Raw genomic sequence first — 23,567 nt, 5'->3', positions numbered from 1 at the left:
TTGCTCAATTCATGGCAGCCAGGAAGCAGAGGGGGCTCACTTTTATAACACTTTTATAACAGAGCCCCTCCCTGATGAGCTACTGAGCTATGAATCCATAAATAAATTAATCCCTTCATAAGATTAGGCCCTTTTGATCCAGTCACTCCCCTAAGGTCCCACCTTTGCATGCTTCTGCATTGGGGACCAAGGCTTCAACACATAGGCCTTTGGTGGACATTTAAGACACAAACCATAATATCCCCTCATATCTTAAAAACTTCTAAAATTTGTTAATTTGTCATAATACAAAAGTTGTTACTGAAATATTTTGCAAAAATGATAGACAGTTAACTGTGATTTCTTTTTTTACGTAGGTATCATATTTTCTACTGTTCCATGGTATAGTGTTAAAGACAGATTTTATTAGTTAGGTTAGAAATTCATCTATAACGTGTACTTGCTTTTCAAAAAAATGTTATTGAATTAGAAATTTTGTTATCTTGTTTCTGAAATGTATGATATAAGCTAATCATCAAATAGTTTCTCAGTAATAGTGTTCAATACATGAATGTAATGTGTTGTTGGTTGTTTTTTTTTAATCATTTCTGCCATTCCTCATTATAAAAACTTGCCGTAAATCTTTTGATGGCAACAGTGTCCCTTGAGTATAGATAAATGCTTTAGAATTCTCTTTTTTTCTTTGCATAAATTATACTTACCATGCATCAATTGTGACTTGGGGTTTTTAATTATTTAAAGTATAGAAAGAATTTCAAAATTTGGGATGTAACTAGACTGTGTCCTTATAATATTTCTATGATTATTTTTCAATCTATTTATACCTAATTAGCCAGCAGTTTTTAGAACAACTCATTCTCAGGGGATGTTCCAGCTCACCAAACTTTGTATTCATAGGGACTCAATTTTAGAGTTCTCTAATTTTGCAGTTTCTTAATTTTAGAACAGAGTTCCCTAATTCTTTTAACATAGTTTTATTAAAATATATAACCAAAGAGATAAGCATGCCCCAAACAAGATGATTGAGAACAAAAAAAAGGTTAAGATTACCAGGAAGTAATATGTCAGATGGCATGAGTAAGGTGCAGACAGTAGAAAGTTGTTTTTCTCAGTGGTCAGAGGAATGGAGAGCACAGGTTAATCTGTGAGTTAGCAGAGTGAAGACCTGTCAAGAGGATTAAAAAATAATTTTATTTTTAAAAATGAAATCATAATTATTAAAATAATATATTTAATAGGCTAATTAAGAATTACAGTTTTTAATTGACTGCAGAATAAATTAACTTTTTAATTTTGTATTTTTCTAATTAAGCCTTAAAAAAGAATACTAGTTATTTTAGAAAAGAATTTGAAAGTTAATCAAGTTTTCCAGAGATTTCACACTCTTTATCTAACCAGAGTCCTGGGCCAGAGGCCAGACTGGCCATTCAACCCAGGAACCAAATGGAAAAGATAATCATTTATTTAATATAGTGATATCAAGAATCCTCAACTCTATCTGGGGGTACTGAAATGAGCTTCAGGGGAACAAAAGCAGGGTACAGGAAATAAGCATAGTCCCCAGTCTTGAGGACACTGTTGTCTGGTTGATAATTATCTCAGGATTGGTCAGATGGAGTCTTGCTGTGGCCTGGGGGTAGTTTCAGGCTCTTATCACCAGATGTTTATCCATTGGGCCTTTGTTCCTGGAATCCAGGGTGACTACAGGAGAGAATGATTCAGAGCAGAGGAAAGACTCAGAGAAAAATGCAGGCAGAGATTTCAACTTTTATCCTGTTTTTAGGCCTTCATCAGGTATCTACAGGTATTTATTTGCAGGCCCAAGAAAAGATCAGTGCTTTTAGCAAAAGCAATATTTTAATTTTTCTCACATTTATATTAAAATGCTTTTCATTTGACACTTCAGGGTTGATATTCTCAAGTTACCTGGTCACCTCTGCTGCACCCTTATTTGTCTGTGGTATTGGGTATGTATGTCTTCAGTAATTTTTTCATCACTGCTATGGGTTTAGTGAGACCCTGCATGTGTAGCAGGATTTGGTGCCTACTTTGTAACTGAATTACATCATCTGATAACCAGTCAGATCTCAACTAAAGAAGAGGCATGGCCTATATAGTTTAAAAGGAGTTTGTGCACTCAATTTATACGCAATTGCTTCATTGGTGAATATATTCAGGTAATGATAACTTTGTCTTCTTTACACAGCTGAGTGAATATGGAATCTCATTAAATGAGTGCTTAGCTCATAAGACGCTTGTATGTCCAGAAACAACAACATTATTATATTCTTGAAGCATTAACAGTGACCAGTGCCCTCTGTAGGATAATTGAAAAAAACACAAACTTGAAAATCCTGGCTTAGCTATTTTCCAAATGGGTCACTTTGAACAAATCATTTCACTTCTGCCTCTCACTTCCACTTTATTTAAGGAGGAGTCATATGAGACAATTTCTAAATTCTTTATTTACTAAAGTAACTAAAAATGTTTTAGCAGCTAACACCTATATGTTTTCTCACTTAGTATTTAAATATTTGTATTACGTCTCATTGCAAAAAGTCACAAGAGTGAGATATTGGTAATTTTCACCATTGGTTTTACCCAAAGTATTTTCTGATTGTGGTAGGTTGGGCAGGTCATATCCTTTTATAACAAGCTCAGTGGGGGATCCAATATGTTTTGAGAGAGAAGTTTCATCAGAACATGTTGTTATAAAGTGTATTTCTATCTTCAAAGGCAGGGAGTAAAGAGCATTTTCATCTCCAAACCAGTCTTGTTTAACCACTTTCTCCTATCTTTCTGAGTCAGGTAAGAGGAGGCACAAATAAGACATAGTGGGATAAAGGAAAAAGAAAATAAATCCATGAAGTGATACATATTTTAGTGAGTGTGTGTGTGTTAGATTTGTATCTTCACACCTATTATATTTTTCCTCCAAACTTTTAGTCTTTTTATTTTTCCTTTTTATATATGTATTGGGTTGTTCTGCATTTCAATTTGTTGTCTTCAGTTTTACTTATGATTCATTCAGGGTATTTGTAGGTAGTGGAGGAATGAATTCTGCCTGATGGCCATCTGGAATCCTACTTGCAGACTTTCTGACTCAGTAGCTTTTCCCAAAGTCTGTGTCCTTCAGACAAAGAACACATGTGTGCCTCTTCCTACTCCCCACCTGCTGTTCATGTATTCACATGTAGATGTACCAGCATTATTTCACTGGGAGCCCCTCCAAAATTCAGAGTTTGGAATGAATTGCCCTTTAGCAAGCTGCCCTCTTGCTGTCTTGATTGTGGACAATTTCTCCTCTCTTGCTTAACCTGCACCTTCAGAGAGTGGCACTAAATGTGATGTTTGTTGGGGGAAGTGCAGCACCTTCTCTGTGCAAATTCACTTGGTGGGAAATGATCTGTCAGGCAATCACATAGCATGCTGCAAGCAACATGTGAACCAGTAGCTTAAAATTTATATTTAGTCCTCACATTTCTGCACTGGTCTACAGAATGATTGAATAAAATACTTTTTGCATTTCATTACTTGTTTTAAACTTTTTAAATATTAGCAAGTTTTTTTAAAAAAATATTAACAATATTGGTGAATGTTTCTAAAACACTTTTGTTAGAATGTTTTAGATATGCTTTATCATTCTGAAATTAATGTTTATATTTTATCACAACATCACTCAGTAATGATTTAGCATGCTACATTATTTTTATTTATTTATTTATTGCAGTACTAGGTATTGAACCCAGAGACACTCTACCACTGAGCTACATCTCTAGTCCTTTTTATCTTTTATTTTGAGACAGGGTCTTGCTATTTGCTTATGACTATACCAAGTTAGTGAAGCTGGCCTCAAACTTGGGATTGTCTCAGGAACAGCTAAGTAGCTGATATTACAGGTGTGTGCCACCATACCCAGCTTAGCATGCTACTTTTAAAAGAATTTTGGTTTCAGAAATGCAATGTATATAGGTAATACATAAATAAGGTAAAGAGTTTTTACAGACTTTGCTAAACATTGCTGAAAATTATGTCTGCTAAACCTATATGTAAAAACTAGAATCACTATTATAGGCATTGATTATCACTTTTCTATATGACTTATGTCCAAAATATTGGTATTTATGGTTTTAAGGTCTTTTGATAACAAGACTTTAAATATATGCTTTCTAAAATTCCAAAAAGTGATGACAAGCTAGAATTATATTAAAACAGAGCAATGTTTATACTTACAATCTAATGTACTTATTTCCGAATGAAAACCAACTTTGTTGTGTGTTGAATAAATTTGGAATAACATTTTGAATTTTGAAACAATATAAAATGTTCAGTTTCTCCTGTGGTAAGGGGACCATATTTTGAGAAAGAAATTTGGATTTTTTTATCGCAATATAGAAAACTTTTGTGACTATATGGAGAATAGGAAGTATATCATATTGCTAAATTCACTGTTATAGTTTTGATTGTCCCAATAATTGGAGAGATCCAGATGCTATGGCCAGAAAATATTCTAGTTTGGAGGAGTATAATTACAAAAGAGGGCAAACTCTGCCTTTTGCCCACTTGACTAACCAGTAACACAGAAGAAACCACTGCAAGTAGTTTGTGAATAGGTAAATTCCTTGTTGAAATTCCCCTTCACATATCATAATTGCTCTTAGAATAAATTTGAAATTCATTAGGGTTTATGAGACTTTATGTAACCTGGCTCCCCATCTCTTATGGTTAGCTCATTCTCTAACATTCCAATATTCTCCTCTCTAGCTAGACTGCAGGACACTGTTCATGCTCTGTACTTACGTACCTTTCCTTCCTCCAGCCATCACCCCAGGGATTGTCTCATTCCCTTGCCTGAAACACTCTTGTCTCTCACTTTCTTTCTTTCTTTTTTTTTTCTTTTTAGCTCATTTCTCTTAGTTTTACAAATCTCAGTTTTGGTATTACTTCGCTCAGACTTCTTCTATCCTCCAGGTCAAATGCAGCGTGTCTACTCCCCTCCGCATAGTTGCCTATATTTGCTTTTACCCTGTTCTCATCAAGCTGTATGTTTATTCTTTTCTTCCTTCGTTGAGTGTGCAGTATGAGCTACACCAATAGAGCTGAGCCTTGCTCCCCATTGTGGTTGTGTGTATGTTACTCATAGCACATCCTACATCACGGATACTCAGCAGGAACCCCTTAAATGAAGGCTGAGTATATGGAATCCTGTGCTGGTTCCAAAGGATGAAACTGAGAATGGTGACCTCCAAGGACATGATGCAGGAGGTAGCATCTGAATTAAAGAAGATAATATGTACATATTGCCAAAATGATACATGTTGCCACATATTTTTGAGAAAGATTATAATCATCAACAGTCCTTTAGTGTCCTGATTGAAATGAGCACTCGATAGCATTTGATATTACTTTCTATTTATTAAGTATGCTAAAATTTTAGTTGAGATCAAAACAGGACAGTATAAAATATAAACTTTTCTCCTTTTAATTGAGACAAATGGCTTAAAAACTATCTACCTTTAGGATATTTTTGTCTCCTTTTTTAAAAAAACATTTTGTCTCTTGAGATACAAATAATTTACTAATTAATTTTTGTTAATTCATTTTATACTTAAAATATTAGTCTTTGATTATTTGTCCTATAAACTTTATTGTTAGGCTTTTGTTGAGATATATATATATATATATAATTTTTTTTAAGGTACATGTTGTGATAATAAGCTTTACTTTGTTCTAACAAAAGACCTGAGATTCATTTTGGCTCATGGTTTCAGAGATTTCAGTCCATGGCTGCCTGGCTCTGTTATTTTTGGCCTTGTGGCAAGGCAAAACATGGTGGCAGGGAGCACATGGTGGAGCAAAGTTTCTTACCACATAGAAGCAAGGAGAAAGAGTGGACAGAAGGGTTCTGGGTCACACCATCCCCTTCAAGAGCACACTCCAGTGACCTAACTTCCTTCCACTAGGCCTTCCTTCTAAAGGTTCCATGTCCTCCCAGTAGCACTGCAGGCTGGCAGTCAACTCTTTAGCACATAGCCTTTGAAGGACATTTAAGATCCAAACTACAGCACATGAAAAAAAATTAGATAATCTTGTCTGTTACTGACATTTTCTTAGCAATTTTGATGACTGTTTTTAAAGTGTTTTTTTTTTTTCTTTTTGGTACAGTTAATATAGGTTTTACAGAAATTTTTAAAATACCTATAATCAAAAATAGACATTAAGAAATCTGTAATTTTATAAAAAATGGGATTATACTTTTAAAAAATCTAGATATTTTCCATTGATAGTATATGTAAATTTCTTCCCATGACATTATATATTTTATAAAATCTTGTTTTTAATGGCCACATCATATTTTGTTGTGCATGCATTTAGTTAACTCTATATTGTTGGACATTTAAGTTATTTTCAGCTCATTGATATGGAAGATCCTTCAATTTGTATGATTTTATTATGTTTATAATTACTCGTTAAGATAAATTATTTTAAAGGAATTTCCACATTAAAGGATATATAATATTTTAAGGTTACTGATAGAGATTGCTAAATTGCCTGCCATAAACTAAGTACCAATTTGCACACACCAAAATATATGAGAAAACTAATTTTCTCTTTCCATTTTCAAAAATAAATATTTTAATTTTTAATGTTTTTTCCAAATACAATTTTCATCTATTAATAGGCTAACAGCCTGAACATCAGTCCTAGCCAATCTCTAAAAATAATTGACACACTACTTTTGAAATCATCTTCAGGACTAATTCATACCTGAGTTAAAAAGAAACTTAAGGAAATTCTTAAAGATAAAAACAAAATGGGAATACAGGTGACGACAGGTCAGGAGAATGCTGAAAAGGCATATGTTAATCCCTGGGAGTTTCTAGTTTTAATTTTAACTACGGTGATTAGAGAAAATACACAGGTCCAAGACAGTGATGGAATGTTGGAGACTGCTGCATAAATCCATGGTCCCATAAGAGGTACATATTCAGTAAAAAAAGTGAACCAAAGCAAGGGCTATGATCTACAGAAAGAGAGGATGGAAATATCATTCTTTGCTGGTCCCAGTCCTGGAATGAAAAACTTTGAAGAGGAAATTTTTTTCTTACAAAGGGTCCTGGATATCTGACAGGCACAAACTAAAATCTTCTGTTAAAGAGTGTGTCTCACAGGATCCTCACTGATAACATTGAACACAAACATACACAATCCCAACCAATGTAAGCAAGAAAGCAGGAAAGCCTTAGCAGAATGGAAAAGCAGGGTAAAACAAAGATTTAGAACTCAGAATTGCAGATGCAGAAAGTAAAACAAGTATTTTTTTTAAATAAAGAATTAAAAAAATATGAATAAGAAATAATTGACTACAAAAATGACTAATTTATTTTTTAAAAGGACCAAACAGAACTTCTAGAAACTCAGTGAGTAAGGTGAGTAGCATATTAGCGACTGATGAAAAGAAAATTGGCAAACTAAAAATCAACATCTCTAGAGATTTTCCAGCATGAGACAGAGAGATGTAAAGAATCACAGGAAATATAAAGCCTCTGACAAACATCTAATTGGTGTTCCATAGGGGATGATAATATGAGGAAACAAAATATTTTAAAAGAGAAGTTTGACCATCACTCAAAAGATGAAAAATGGGAACTGTACTCAGATACAATATAGGATTTGGGGAAAAAAAAATCCTACCTAGAAGTTATATTTTGTGGCAGAATATTAAAGACAAAAGATCTTTTAAAAAAAAGGCAGAAAAAAGATGAGAGACAGAATAGCACCTGACTGACCTGTCAGCTGCATCAAAGGAAGCCAAGAGACTGCAGAATAACACCTTCAAAAATACCAAAAAGAAGAGAAATCAAGCTAAAATTGTGTACTCAGCAAAACTGTCTTTCAAGAGAAACATTCTTCCATTGACGGGCTAAACAAAGTCGAAAGTTGGTCTTTTGAGAAGAATATCAAAATTGACAAATTTCTAGTAAGAAAAAAAGAGGCAATAAAAATAAAGAAAGGACTCATAGATACCACAGATTCAAATATTTGACAATCAAATAACAGACATTCTTTAGCACAATTAGAAGAACTATCAAAAGAAATTATATATGGCCTAAATAACTGGGAGATAGATATAACTTAACAAATAGTTACAATTTGATGAATGATCTCAAATTCATATGAAAGAATAAAAAAAAAATAGACTAAGGTAGGAGAACTTGCCCAACTAGATGTTAGGTCTTTTTCTAATACTAGTGTACAATTTCATGTTCTGTAGTAACAGATAAATCAAATGATGCCCCAGGTAATAGAGATCAGTGAGAAAAGGGCAAATCCACAATGACATTGAAACAGTCAGATATCAAAACATGAAAATTGTTACCTATGGCAAATAAAACACAAAAATGAAAAATAAAACCATTAAAGATTTAAAAAGTTGTATAAAACTATAAATTTTGAAAAAAAAATAGGTAAATATTTTATTTCCTCTGGGCAGGAAATATTAATTTAAAGAAAAACACAGGAATATAATCTTTTAGGAAAGTGTTTCCTAATTTGATAGTATTAAAAGAAGAACTCAGTGTTCATCAAAAAACACCATTAAAAATAGTTACCAGAGCCAGACGCTATGGTGCATGCCTGTAATCCCAGCAGCTCTGGAGGCTGCGGCAAGAGGATAGTCAGTTCAATGCCAGCCTCAGCAATAATGAGGCTCTAAGAAACTCAGTGAGACTTTGTCTCTAAATAAAATACAAACTAGGGCTGGTGATGTGGCTCAGTGGTGGAGTGCCTCTGAGTTCAATCCAGTACCCATCCCCTCCAAATAGTAACAAGACAAGCTACAAATAAGGAAAAGGTATTTGGAACACTAACTAACAAAGAAATATTTCTTAGATAAATATCAAAACTACCTCGAATCAATATGAAAATAAAAGTTATAAAAGCCAAATAGGTATTTTATCAAACATAAAAGACTGATAAAATATATTGGAATGGTACTCAATAGCAATAGTAAAAGCAATTAAAATCATAAGGATACCAATTTATATTCCCCATATTGACAAAAATGAGAAAGCCTATGTTGATAAGTATGTGGAGCAAAGGAAACTCATTTTACACAATGCTTCTGAGGTTACAAATTGGTGCAGCCACTGGTGCAAATTTTTTCACAAATTGGTGAAAAGAATTTGAAATAATAGCACAGAGCTGAAAGTATTCATCCTCAATATCACTCTCGAAACTTTTGCAGATGTGTCACCATGTGATTTGTATCAGAAGAATATTCACTGTGGCTTTTTAAAAAATCTGTAAAAACAACAACAAATCTTAAAAATAATTTAAATTTCCACTTAAAAGCAATAAATAACCACATAGATAGATCATAAAATAGCATATGTATGCACACCAGAAACAATTGTCTCCCTGTCTTTGAAAGGTAACTATTTTCTAAACCCTATCATTTAGTTTTCTCCTATTTTTTTAAAGTATCAGGGATGAAACCATAGAGAGTTAATTCTTTTGAGTCTGATTTCTTAAGTTGACAGTATGTTGGTGAGATCTGTAGTTGGTATATATATTTTGTTGAATGTAGCAACAGTTCTTTCATTTTCATTGAATATTTTCCCATTGCATGGATGCATTATTGTATTCCCATGTGTTCTACTGTTGATGGATATTTAGTTTCTAATTTGGGATAATTATGAATAGTCATGCTACATAGTTTTGTTCATGTTTCTTTATATACAACATTTCCATTGTACATTGATAATTCTGAGAAGACTAAATAGTTGATTATATGTTATTTTGTATTAATAAATATATCTACTAAAATAATGTAAGAAATTCAACTGAATTAACAGATAGTTAATGGTACTATCTTAATTTTACTTCCTTTGATTATTACTTGTGGTAACCACTTTTTCATATTTTAATTTTTCTGTGAATTGCTTTTGATTGTCTTTACCCATTTTTCAATTTTTATGGTACTCATTGATTTACAAAAGCTATTTATTAAAAATTATATTGGGGACTGGGGATATAGCTCAGTTGGTATATTAATCTTTGTATTATGTATTGATAGAAAAAGATACTTTTTACATTTAACTTTTTTATTGTTTATAATTTTCAATGGTCTGTTTTAAAAATTTTCTTTTTTATTATTATAAATTAAAAATATCATGACTTAAAATTTCAGAAATTCAAAACTTGAATTTCAAAGTTCAAATAGAGATAAATATCATTGTAATTCCCAATTTCAAAGTAACTGTTGTTAACATTTTGGTGCATATTCTTTGTGTCTGTATTATATATTATGTCTACATATGTGTAGATTAGTGTGTGTGTATATGTATATTTAAAATATCTTTATATTTATGCACACATATGTTTATAAGGGGATTATTTTTCTGCCTAATAGGCACCTATTTTTTTTAATCAATTAACATAGCTAACACTATCATTTAAAAATATTTAAATGATATCTCATTGTATAAATATGCCATTTCTAATTCAACAAATATTTATTGAGTCTTTATAACAGCATCATTTTTTAGGCACTAGAAACAAACAATGTCTTCAAAGGTGAAGTTTAAATGCTAATGGACCAAACATAAAATATACTAATAAGTTTTTCATATAACATAAGATAATAACAAGTAGTTCGAAGAAGAACAAGTACAAGGAAGAGGATAGAGAGTGATGGGTTGGTGAGAGGTCACAGGGTACTCAAGGAAGGGGCATCATAAGTGAACAGGAATATATTGAGTATGGGAAGTCATTGCCAATTTGTGGGCAAAATCAAATGCAAGTCCCCAGGGTAAGATTTTTGGTTTTGTCTTTGAGCAAGAAATGCTCAAAGAAATCAATCTGATGTAGGTTAACATTAAGGTCATTTCTAAGTATTCAAAATTTTAAACAAAAATTGGAGAAACTGTCATGTTAAACTACTTGCTTAATGTCTGCAGGTATTCTAACTGTTGGTCTTTTTAATTTGCAAACTCATTTTTTTTCTTGTATGTTTCTGTGACTATAATAGGAAGATGTGAGTATATATCAAAGGATGTTCATCTAGTGCCATCTTGCTCCAAAGGCCTAATTCAAATTTACTTAGAGAATTTCTCAGCAAAAGAAACAATAAGAGAGGTAAATAGGGAGCCTACATCCTGGGAACAAATCTTTACTCCTCACACTTCAGATAGAGCCCTAATATCCAGAGTATACAAAGAACTCAAAAAATTAGACAATAAGATAACAAACAACCCAATCAACAAATGGGTCAAGGACCTGAACAGACACTTCTCAGAGGAGGACATACAGTCAATCAACAAGTACATGAAAAAATTCTCACCATCTCTAGCAGTCAGAGAAATGCAAATCAAAACCACCCTAAGATACCATCTCACTCCAGTAAGATTGGCAGCCATTAGGAAGTCAAACAACAATAAGTGCTGGCGAGGATGTGGGGAAAAGGGTACACTTGTACATTGCTGGTGGGACTGCAAATTGGTGCAGCCAATTTGGAAAGCAGTATGGAGATTTCTTGGAAAGCTGGGAATGGAGCCACCATTTGACCCAGCTATTCCCCTTCTCGGTCTATTCCCTAAAGACCTAAAAAGAGCATGCTACAGGGACACTGCTACATCGATGTTCATAGCAGCACAATTCACAATAGCAAGACTGTGGAACCAATCTAGATGCCCTTCAATAGACGAATGGATAAAAAAATGTGGCATTTATACACAATGGAGTATTACTCTGCATTAAAAAATGACAAAATCATAGAATTTGCAGGGAAATGGATGGCATTAGAGCAGATTATGCTAAGTGAAGCTAGCCAATCCCTAAAAAACAAATGCCAAATGTCTTCTTTGATATAAGGAGAGTAACTAAGAACAGAGTAGGGACGAAGAGCAGGAGAAGAAGATTAACATTAAATAGGGATGAGAGGTGGGAGGGAAAGGGAGAGAGAAGGGAAATTGCATGGAAATGGATGAGACCCTCAGGGTTATGCAAAAGTACATACAAGAGGAAGTGAGGGGAAAGGGAAAAATAATACAAGGGGGAGAAATGAATGACAGTAGAGAGGGTAGAGAGAGAAGAGGGGAGGGGAGGGGAGGGGGGATAGTAGAGGATAGGAAAGGCAGCAGAACACAACAGACACTAGTATGGCAATATGTAAATCAATGGATGTGTAACTGATGTGATTTTGCAATCTGTATATGGGGTAAAAATGGGAGTTCATAACCCACTTGAATCAAAGTGTGAAATATGATATATCAAGAAATTTGTAATGTTTTGAACAACCAACAATAAAAAAATTAAAAAAAAATTTACTTAGAGAAAAAAAAAGCCTTTTTTAAAAGTGGAAAGGAAGAATGGGTAATAATGAGTGTAATGTATTCCACTATTGTCATGTATTAAAATAAATAAATAAATAAATAAATAATTTTTAAAAAGGGGAAAGGAAGAATGTCACAATAGAAAATGTTCAATTTAAGAAAGAATTTTTATAGCTAAGACAAAACTATTGACATGACATCTTTAGCTATACTTACTGGTTCTTTCCTTTAACTCTTACTTCATTCATATTTCCTTTTTATGACACTTTGACATCATGGAACATTTAATACAATAACTTATAAACAAGAATTTGATGTACAAATATTTTTCCCCTTAGGTTGCTGATGCTAAGTCTTTCCCAACACCTTTTAATGTCTTGCCTGTGAAAACAAAATGGAGTAACGTTGGCTTTCATATTCTTCTATTTGATCTTGAAAACCTTGTTAAACTTTTGCTGCCGACTCCACTCAGTGCTGCTGACCCTTCCAATTCATTCTATGGTAGTGAAATCTTGAGGAGAGCCAAGAGCACAGTAGAGAAGAAGACCCTGACAATAAAAAGAAATAAAACTGCTAGTGGTTCTCTCTCAGCAGAGGCCCAAGCCAAGCCTCTCATTGATGGCCTGATCCAAGGAAACAATGCCATCAAATTCATAGAAGAAAATGATGATAATAAAAGGCAGAAGAAAACAAAGAGCTCCAAGAAGAAGCATACCAAAGCATCAAGAAAAGTTGATGCCAACCTCACAATAGACACTGCTAAATTGTTTCTGTCCTGCCTTTTGCCATGGGGAGTGGATAAAGAACTAGATAATCTCTGCATTAATCATCTCAATATTTTAAAGCTTCAGGGTCCTGTTTCCTTAGGGCTTGCTTCAAATGAAGACCACTTCTCATTGATGCTGCCAGGTTGGGATTTATGCAATGCTGAAATGAAGAAAGAGTACTCGAGAGTAAATTTGTTTTCCAGAAAAGTTTTGGACTTGTCAAATAAATACACAGCCACTCTTCCAAATCATGTTGGAACACCAAGAGGACTGGAAAATAATTGTGATTCTTTGGAGGAGTCAAATACTATAGTTTATTTATTGAGCAGACTCTTTTTAGTTAATAAGTTAGTCAACATGCCTTCAGAACTGGCCTGTGATTTTGACAGGTAAGACATGCCTAAAGATTTTGACTATTCTAATTTGGGATATTTGAAAAAATATTATTTGCAATATTCAGCTCTCTAGTGTTTCTTTCTTCCTAATGATGGTAGTAGATATGCAAAAACTTATTTGGTTTAAAACACAATTAAGGAAATCTTATTAATCCTTTGGGATTGGAGGATAATTTGCCAATACATGTATATATTTTAAAATTACTTCATTCAACAAATATCCATTGTACTCAAAATATGTGTGAGGAAAGTCATAATGTTAAATGTTTAAGGAGTAGGTAGGTAGGTGAGTGTAGATATATATATATATATATATATTTTTTTTTTTCAAATCAATTATACACGATATGAATTAAGTATGAGCAAACCATATGTAAATAAATGCTTATGAAGATATATATTATCAGGAATAGAAAAATTTGAAAATTTTATATATCAAAATCATATCATTAAATTTATGTTTCAGTATGATAAAATAGAAGAGGTTCTCCACTAATTCATTATAGAAAGTACAATTTAGTAACAACATAGCTATTGTTTCTTGAGTGTTGAACATTTGCAAGTCATTATGTAACCCCTTTACATACATTGTTTCATTTACTGTGCACATCAAAGCTGGGCTGTTCATAGTTTTGTTTTGCGCATTGTAGGGATAGGGATAATGAGGCTCATAGAAAGTGTTGAGCCCAAAGTTAATTCAGCTTCTGAGAGGTAGGACAGGCTAAGCACCAGAGCAGTCTTCCAGCTTCTCCAGTACTAACTGCATCTCTGCATCTCTGTGTTTTCCTTTTCAGTGTAGTTTTCACAGTCTGTTGTTATAGAACTGAGTTTAGTTCACCAAGTGCTTATTTATTAAACTGTATTCTTAGCACTGGACTAGAGAAAAAATTTAAAATGAACTTATGATTTGGGTAGGGACTCATTCAAATGATAAACATGTTATACATGAAACAAAGAAAACACTGAAATAGAGGAAAGGCTTAAGGAAAAACATTGCTTATGTGAATAAGCAGGTCATGTGGTTGGAGTAGAGAGAGCAGAGTGGGATGAATCCATCAGAAGGCTTTTCTAGAGGAGATGCTGTTTGCATTGCCCGTGACATGGTAAATTTTCCATGACGTTTCTATTCTTTGACAAGAGATCAGTTCAACATGTATCTGCAAGGCACAGTGTAATAGAGGCCTTGCCCTCAGTGAACCCATAGACTGGTGAAAGTTTAAATGAATTCTATCAGATTCACCATTATGCTTTTTTCCATTGTAATGTTTCCATGTTACAAGGCTTTTAATTTTCAGTTTGTTGGTTCTAATAATAGAAAACAAAAGATTGGTAAAATTGTGATTCATATATGCAATTTTCTCTATTTACTGTGTTCATTTTAAATGCCTAAATGTTTTTTTAATTATTATTTTGAATAGTCTTTTTTTTTTCTTAACTTTTCTGTTATTAAGATTATATAACACCAAACTATGGTGGAAAAAAAAAATGCAATGGCCCTGGAATCTGAAAACCTAGAACTGAATGCTGATTTTCTTGTCATACCAGCTGTGTAACTTTGGGCTGGTCACTTAGACTTTTGGGGCTTTTTTTCCCCTCATTTGCAAAATGAATTGGGTAGAAAGATTATTCCTAAGATTTCTTCAAATTCTTAAAAACTTGAGCTGCAAACAATTTTGTCTGCTTATTATAGTTTCACAGAGCAGATGAAAGAGTTGGTTACTATCTTCACTCTGAGTTTGTTCATGAAATAGAGGATAGGATGGAGAGGATGTATTTCATGTCCTGCAGGAGAATTTATGGGCTTTCAGCATGCCTTTCATTAAATGGCCTTTAAATTGTTGCCAGATATTAGTTGATTCCTTAAAGCCTTCTCCTAGACCTCTGGATATAGTTCTCTGATAGAGAACTTACCTAGCAGGCATGAGGCCCTGCATTCCATCACCCACCCCTGCAAAAAAAAAAAAAAAAAAAAAAAAAAAAATTTCCACCAAAAATAAACCTTATAGAATGGAGTATCAGAATTAATTATGAACTGTTTCTCTAAGTCAGTCACCCCAAATTTGATCAGCTATTGGAGTGTTGGAGCCTGAACAATTTTTTTTTTTTAGAAATTACAAAAATATATATTGAATTTGTTATATCAAATCCTTCAACAATCCTTTCAACAAATTTTGCCACTTCTCTAACATTTTATTGTGGTTGTGAAGTTGAGAAATCATTGTACACTTAACAAAGGGTACATGATTTAAATAAATTTAAGGAAATAGCTCATTATGAGAACATCCCTGATAGTATCTAAAGATCCCCATAATTTAAACTCATAATTTAAAGTCTGCCGGTAACTGGGGAGGATTTTTTGACAGATGTCAACATATAGGATTCAAATGTTTGTTGCAATAGCCAGAAGTCATTTCCTTAAGTAGCAAGGTTCGTCTTATAAAAGTAGGTCACAAATAATCCTGGTTAACTAAGATTTGCAATTCAATTGGGATTAATATTTTAGTCAGAAATGAGAATCACAAAAGAGATTAATATGGAAGATATTCCTAAAAATAATCTGTGTTCAGTTCCCAAATTTGCTAATGTGTTCATGTACTCACATTTTCAATTTATTTTCTCAAATTATTTTTCATAGCCTTTCAATAATATTCTGTATATACTTTTTTTTTCCCCAACAGATTCTTCAAAACAGAATCTATACATAATAAGGTGAAAAGTCCTGGGAATGATATTTTGCATATTTCAAGCTTCTATGGTTACTTAAGAAATGGTAAGGAAGTTACAGGCATGGATATGATCAGATTTATTTTTTTCCTATGAAATAATATTTTGTAACTAAATGGCATCGGTAAAATAAGTAACATTGCATAAAATATAGATTCCACAAATGATCTTTGAAATACCTAAAAGTTTGAAACTTTCAGCAAAGAAAATTTTTGGATATTAAATTAAGGTCACATGTGATTTATTGGAAGGTTTATTTTGCATCGATATCTTTACTACTGAATGATTATTAGAGAATTTTATTGCTATTTCAGAAGGTCATCTTCTTCTGTGTAAAACTCTTATATGCTTCTGAGTAACAATCTCAGTGTTTAGATTTTCTTTTGGTGCCAAATGATGCTCCTTTATATCAATAAATGGTAGTTGTCACTCCAGTTGTTCAGGCCAAGAACTTTGATATCATTTTTACTTTCCCTGTCTCTCATATCCCACATCCACAATTTTAGTCATCATGTTGGTTCCACCTTCTGAATACATCCCAGAATCCTGCTGCTTCTCACCACCTCCATGACCACTCACTCCACTGGTGTGAGCCTTCATCCTTCTTGCCTGGATGACCTTAGCAGATTCCCCATCACCTCTCTGATCCTATTCTTTGCTCATACCCTCCATTCCCAATTAAGCAGCCATTTCGATCTAACTCAGAATCTCCTTTCTCTACATACAGCCTTCCAGTGACCTTTTTAAATAAAAATCACAGTCCTTCCCAGAGCTCACAAGGCCATAAGGCCCCATTTGACCTGGCCACTGTATCCACACCATCACATACTCATCACCTAGTTAAACTCAGTTACACCTACTCTCACCTTTTTATTCTTAAACCAAATACAACAAGCAGTACCTTTTGTGTTGGCTGTACCTTTGCACAGAATGTTCTTTATCCAGATATCTGTATGGATCAACCTACCCTCCCTCCACTCACCTTGACCTTTAAGTCTTCTCAGATGCCACTTAGTCAACAAAGGTGCCAACTCAGTGCTTCCTTAGCCCTCCCTACCTCTTTTTTTCTTGTACTATTTAAAACCTTTTCACTGTCACTTTTTCTATTTGTCATCTGCTGCCTGCTATTGAAATGTAAGTTTGATGGGGGTTACACTTTTAGGATAGTTTTATTCACTGTTATGTCCCCAGTTCCTCAAACAATGAGGAGGAGAATTTAAACAAGCACTTTTTGAATTAGTGGATGAATAAAACCAGTGACTGAATAAAATTAAGGGATAAGTAGTAAATAAAACAATGGCTTGGGAAATAAATGAAATAAATGACTGAGGTTCAAGATCCAACTCTTTCGCTTACTACTTACTCCTTTAAAAACTTTATTTACTACATTTTGAAAGTGACAATAAGTTTTCAGACTTGATATGCATGTTCTTTCTAAAGTTGTGTAGTGCCTGACCTGTTTAATGGATTTACTTGAACATTGGTGCACAGAGGCCCTCACAAAACTGTTAGAAAAACTTCTCAAGGTTTTTTCAAGTATGAGTGGCTTAGTGTATTCTAAAAATTATACTGATGGATTTAGATATATTATCTCATTTAATATATGAAGAACTTTACAAAGTAGAAAAAACTCTATTTTTTACCTTCAGAAAAATTGGGGCTCATAGAAGTTAGATGATTCATTCATAATCAAAATTCCAATCCAAATCTGATTCCTACCCTTTCTTTTTCTTTCCATTCTGTCAGGTCATTTCTGACATTTATGATTGTAAATAGTGTTCCCTCTATGTGGCCCTTATCTGGGCTGCTGGCTGTCTTCTTAGATAGTTGCTCTTGTTAGAGTTAGTTATTTGATATTCATTTTTTATAATATGGGAAATGGTATTAGAATTTAAGGTTTAACATACATGTTTCTGCAAAGACAGGGAATTGCTAACTAGAGCCAAGGCATTCCCTCTTCTCCTCTGACTTCCCACCCAAAGCAGCTTAAGCAACCAGTATTACTACTGAATAATATCTCTAATATTTAGGGTGGCATTTATACCATTTAAAATTCAGTTAAATACTGAAAACACAAGATTGTTTTCTTTTTAATAATAGTTGGAAAGTAAAAGGATTTACTCCATGTTGTTAATTTTATAAAGCCAGATTCTGAAGAATAAATTAATACTCTGAGGCACTCATTCTAAAGGGTTGACAAGAACCAATACTCATTTCTGTCAGCAGAAACAGTGACTGGGTTATATTGGTAAGCCTGGGATGTTTTCTTTTCATCTTTCCCTCTGAAGTTACAATTAATTCTTTAACTCACTGACGTTGCCAAGAAAAGTTGGCTCTCATTTCTATCTCATATTAAAATTTTAACATCACATTAAAGTGCACTGTGAAGTACCCATGATGCCAGTAAGTAGTTACAGTTGAGACCAATACTTAGCTTTGATGGTTGAGTCACAAGGTCAACAAAATGAGAGAGGGAGAAAGGAAAGAGATCAAAAGAAGATTTTTTCTGTTCCCTTCTGTGCTCTGGAATAAATGGAAAATATGACTTCAAAATCATAAATCTCTATAATATATGTTGTTTGGTCATTTCAAATTCATATCATATGCTCCTACAGAAAAAAAATAATAGTCAAAATTTCATATGTATTTCTTTTTTATTCTAATTTTTATGTTCCAAGTATTATATCCAATACTTTCTATCACATTTTCTTCGACTACTAATATGATAAAATATATATTAAAATATATAAAATATCATTCATATTACTATATAGAATGATGATTCAATCAAAGGTATATTATAACAATGTTAATTTAAATATTTGCTATCAGAATGTCAAACTGTATGAGAACATTAATTTAAATAAACAGAGTAGCAATTTGCCCACTGGGGAAAGCCATCATCTTTTTCCCCCATCTTATTCCTAGGATTTGACACTGACATAATATACTTTAGCTATCAGAAAGCCTTAATTCATTGATTTTTTTCCTTTGGGTGATTATATGTACATTTTCAATTAATGAAAAGGTACTTATTAAGTGCTTTTTTGTGTAGGGAACTTCTGGGCACTCCGTGGATCAATTTAAATAGACCAAGCCCTACTTCACTCTTAAAATTTCACATGGAACATTAAGGCAGAGATAGAAAGGACATTTAAAAGGGCAAACTTAAAAGAAACAATACATAACAAAATGAGTCAAATTGAAGCATTAGTGCTTTACCTATTGATCAGAGTGGAGTTGCTGGGTAAGGACAAATCAAAGGAAGTCTTTTATTTGATTTTACATATTATAGATACTGATTCATAGCAGGATTGAATTTCAGAAACTATTTGTATGAGGAAGGAATTGCAAAATTTGGTGATCTGTCTTAGGTTGGCAAAGAGGAGCAAAGATGAATTTAAGTTGTAAAAATGAATATGATTTGATCTGAATTTGTGTTAGTATTATTGGTAGAAATATGTCTAAAAGTACGTACATATACGCATGTGTGTATACACTTACTTATATGTATTTAAAATTCTTATATATACATACATATGTAAATTCTTATAGGTATATATATAAATATACATATGTGTGTGTGTGTGTTTACATGAACGTATATTTATTTCTTAACTCTGGCTATACGTAAAAATCATCTGAGATATTGTTACAAAGTATTACTGCCTGCCACACCTCCACCCCTGGACCTTCTAAATCAGAATTTCTGCAAGATTGAATCTGTGCATTGATGTTTGCACAAACAAGTTACCCAGGTTGTTCCATTGTGCATCCAGGGATAAGGTCGGTGTGTTACATCATTTTTAACACTCTCAGGGTATTAATGTGTTCTACATATTTCTAGGTAAGAATGAATCTCATACACCTGACGCTGACCTTCCGCTTTTGAAGCTAATCTCATGTTGGCGAGACCAGTCTGTGCAGGTATGATATAATCCTTGTTCTTGAAATTATTGGAAGAGTTTATTTCTGCTGCAAGTAATTGGTACTTCCTTTACCTGAGAGTAAAAGTAGGTAGTTACTCATGTCCTCTCTGGACTTGCATTTTAACATGCCTAATGTAGAAACAGAGATGAGAAAAAAGAAAAATCAAAATCAAATATGCAAGGGTACACCAAGGAAAAGACATGAATAAACTGGGGTGAAGGGTGGGGCTTTATGCTATCATATGTAACTACTTGCCTGACGGGTTTTAGTTTGAGGCAGAGTTGTCTGTTGCTTGATTTCAAAATGTGCCATGACATTATGGTGCTTTTCTTGAAAATTTGTTCATATGAATTTAGAAACCATTTTTCTGTCCTTTGAGTACCTAATCTGAGCTGACAGAGAGCTATTTTTATTCAATGTCCAATTTAAACCCTTCTCCCTCTTTTAATGCTTCTTTGGGTCCTAAAAGCAAACTTACTTTTAGCTTTGCACATTGTACAATAAATATCTGTGCATTGATTAGATGAATTTTTGTTGGAACTTAATTCCTCTTCAAGAACTTGGCAAATATCAAGTTTGCAAGAGGGGGGAAGCAGTAATTCTGATTACAAATGGCTATTCTTGGTTATAGGGAAACAAAGTTTAGTCAAAGCAAACTTTAGGGGTTTGATACTACTGTAACACCAAATATGCACAGCTGTAATGACAATGAAAAATCACATTTCCACATGATTTACCACCATCCTAATATCATCCCTCATCATTTTTCTGCCCCTATTTTTATCCTTATATAGACACATTGGCCTTCATTTCTAAAAAAACAAAGTTATTTCCTCAGTATCTTAATGTAATCTTGTGATGGAATTCATATTTCTCCATCTTTCAACCCCTGATCTTCACTCAAAATCTGCCTTGTTAAACAAGTTTGTCCCTGACTACTCCAACTGATGTTGCTACCAGGCCTCCCCTCATTTCACACCTCCAGTAGCCATCATGTTACCCAACCTTATACTTTTCATTGTGGTTGCTTTTAAGGGAAATGATATCATTTGATTTTTTTGTTTGTTTGTTTGCTTATTTCCTATCTCCTCACTGTTTTATCAACTTTCTAAAAGCAGGGACCTTGTTTATCTCATTCATCCCCTCTCACCAATGGCCAGAAAAGCAGTAATGACAGTAGCCAGTCAATAAATATTCAATGGATGCATGAATAGCTATGCAAATATTTCCTGTAATGATCAAAATTAACACTAGTACATGCTCACATTTATCAGCATTTTAACAGTCACTCTAAAGAGTCTGTTTATTAAAAGGGAGATTTTCCCCCTGCCCCAGTAGTCAAAGAATCTTTCAATGGGGGAAATTCCTTAAATAAAAGGATTCTATAGAATATTTATCCTGAATCTAAAGATCTTTTATAGCTAGCTGTTCATTCAGATTTCACTACACTTTGGTATAGTTTGGTGTGTTTGGGCTGATGGACCTTTAAGTTTCTATGTTCAGCAACCTTAGATGAAATCTTGAAATAGGGCAGATGTTTTCAGAGTATTTATCATTTCCCGCCCAGGAACGCTAAGCCTTACAGTCCTGTCATCTCTGTCAGTTACCTAATGCAGGAGTCAGGAAGATAGATTTAGTTTGTTGATTTTTTTCATTTTCATCTTTTTCATTTGTAAAGTGGGAAGGAAAATTTCTTGGCTAACCAGAAACAACATGGTTGTTTGCAAGTAGTTGTTTAAATGCTTCAGCACCCAGTGCTAAGATTCTTAATAACACTGTTTATTTAAGCAGTTAATTGAATCATTGAATCCCAAATTTATTTATTTTATTTTTATTCTTTTGCATTTTGGGACCACCAGGGAGTAATGAAATAACTTTTATTAAACAGCAAAATATGAATTTAGAAATTGAGTATTTGCCTTTAAGGGAGAAGAATGAGTTAATTTTTCAGATGAATGAGTCAATCCAGAGGTTACTCTCTTTTCTCATACATCAGAGAGTCAATATAAAAATAATTCCTGAAAGAGAAACAGGAAAGTTTGGGGATTTCTATTTGCATTTCTGGCACTTTAGTAAAGTGCTTTGGATTTTTTTATTCCAACACCAATGGGTACAAATACTGGCACGTGGACCTTCAGGGAGAAGTGTTGCTTCTCTGGGAGATACTGCAAAGACATGAAAGGCCAACAAGAAGTGCAGAGTTGTTGAAAAGCTTTTATCTCAGACAATCTGGACATCATAACAGCAAGCAGCATACAGGGATTCTTATGAATGTAATGATGCTCAATGCTGTTTTTTAATACTTTGATATTCCAAGGTGTTAGTGAGATACAATCAAAAAATTTTATCTTATCTGTGGAATAGTAACATTCATAATAATAAGTATGTGGCCCAAATCATGGCTGACTCTAGTCATGGATTTGTAAACTTTACTTTGATTTCTGTACATCTCCTTGTAAAAGTATAGTACTTTGCATACCTACCTTATCAGAGAAATTTATTTCTATGAATTTGGAAGATAGCTTTATAGGCATAGTGCTGCATTTTAGGCTAACATTAAAAAATCACAAAGTTATATAAAATCTGTCTAAAAATTTATATTTTGTTGGAGAAAATTCTGCTGCTATTGACACTCAACAAAATTTACCTACTATTTTTATGTATTAGATGGATGCAAGCATTGATAGCTGAAAATTGTCAATAAATTATACTTTTCAGACTTTTTATATGCATAATAACTGAGGCTATAACTTGATTCTATAAGTTATAAGATATTATATCTGATAGACTACATTGAAATAGATTACATTTTATATCACAGTTGTGAACACTGCTCAGAGAGGTGAGAATTTTCCCAGTATGGACATATGGCCAACTTGTCCATTCTAAGGGCTGTATTATGTTCTGGACACGTTGTGATCTACGGGTTCCAGACGGTGTTCTGTTTTGAGAAGCTGTCATCCTGAGCCCTCTCAGTAAGTAAGGACATGAATTTTCAGAGGAGTTTGACTTGCCAAAGGTTGCATATGTAGTAACTGTCACAACTGGATCAGAAACTGAAGTCTTCTTTTTTTGATCCAGTGTTCTTTCCATCACATCATCCACATCTTGGAATTAGTACTATCAAATAACATGAGTGAAAAGATAACTATTTCATATATGAAATATTTAGTTATATAAAATTACTCATCATTAATAATTAAGAAAATATGCCCATCTTATGATATACGTAAATCAGCATAGTTTGCCAATGTTGTAGTATACATTAGTAAACACCTTATAAATAACACATTATTATAAGTTTCATCACACGGTGAATTTTAATAAGCATGATTCACAAGAATTGTGATATGTATAATTATACACTACATTCATAATATATAATAAATTTTACAGTGCTGAATATTACATCACAG

The 23,567-nt window shown here is 33.3% G+C and overlaps 1 protein-coding gene across 3 annotated transcripts in view; it reads left to right on the top strand.

Annotated features, from left to right (window-relative positions):
• Window positions 1-23,567, top strand: part of Wdr72 (WD repeat domain 72) — a 202,160-nt gene that overhangs the window by 101,693 nt on the left and 76,900 nt on the right. For all 3 annotated transcript variants that reach the window (XM_058584810.1, XM_046461496.2, XM_058584811.1), the window contains exons 15-17: window positions 12,674-13,491; window positions 16,176-16,267; window positions 20,069-20,148. In XM_058584810.1, the coding sequence (XP_058440793.1) occupies window positions 12,674-13,491; window positions 16,176-16,267; window positions 20,069-20,148 (990 nt within the window). The remainder of the gene's footprint in view (window positions 1-12,673; window positions 13,492-16,175; window positions 16,268-20,068; window positions 20,149-23,567) is intronic.

Source organism: Marmota monax, unplaced genomic scaffold (genome assembly GCF_021218885.2).
Source record: "Marmota monax isolate L192 unplaced genomic scaffold, Marmota_monax_Labrador192_F-V1.1 WCK01_AAM20220418_F8-fsc00001, whole genome shotgun sequence".
Classification (NCBI taxonomy): Eukaryota; Metazoa; Chordata; class Mammalia; order Rodentia; family Sciuridae; genus Marmota; species Marmota monax.
This window is presented reverse-complemented; position numbering and strand designations above follow the sequence as displayed.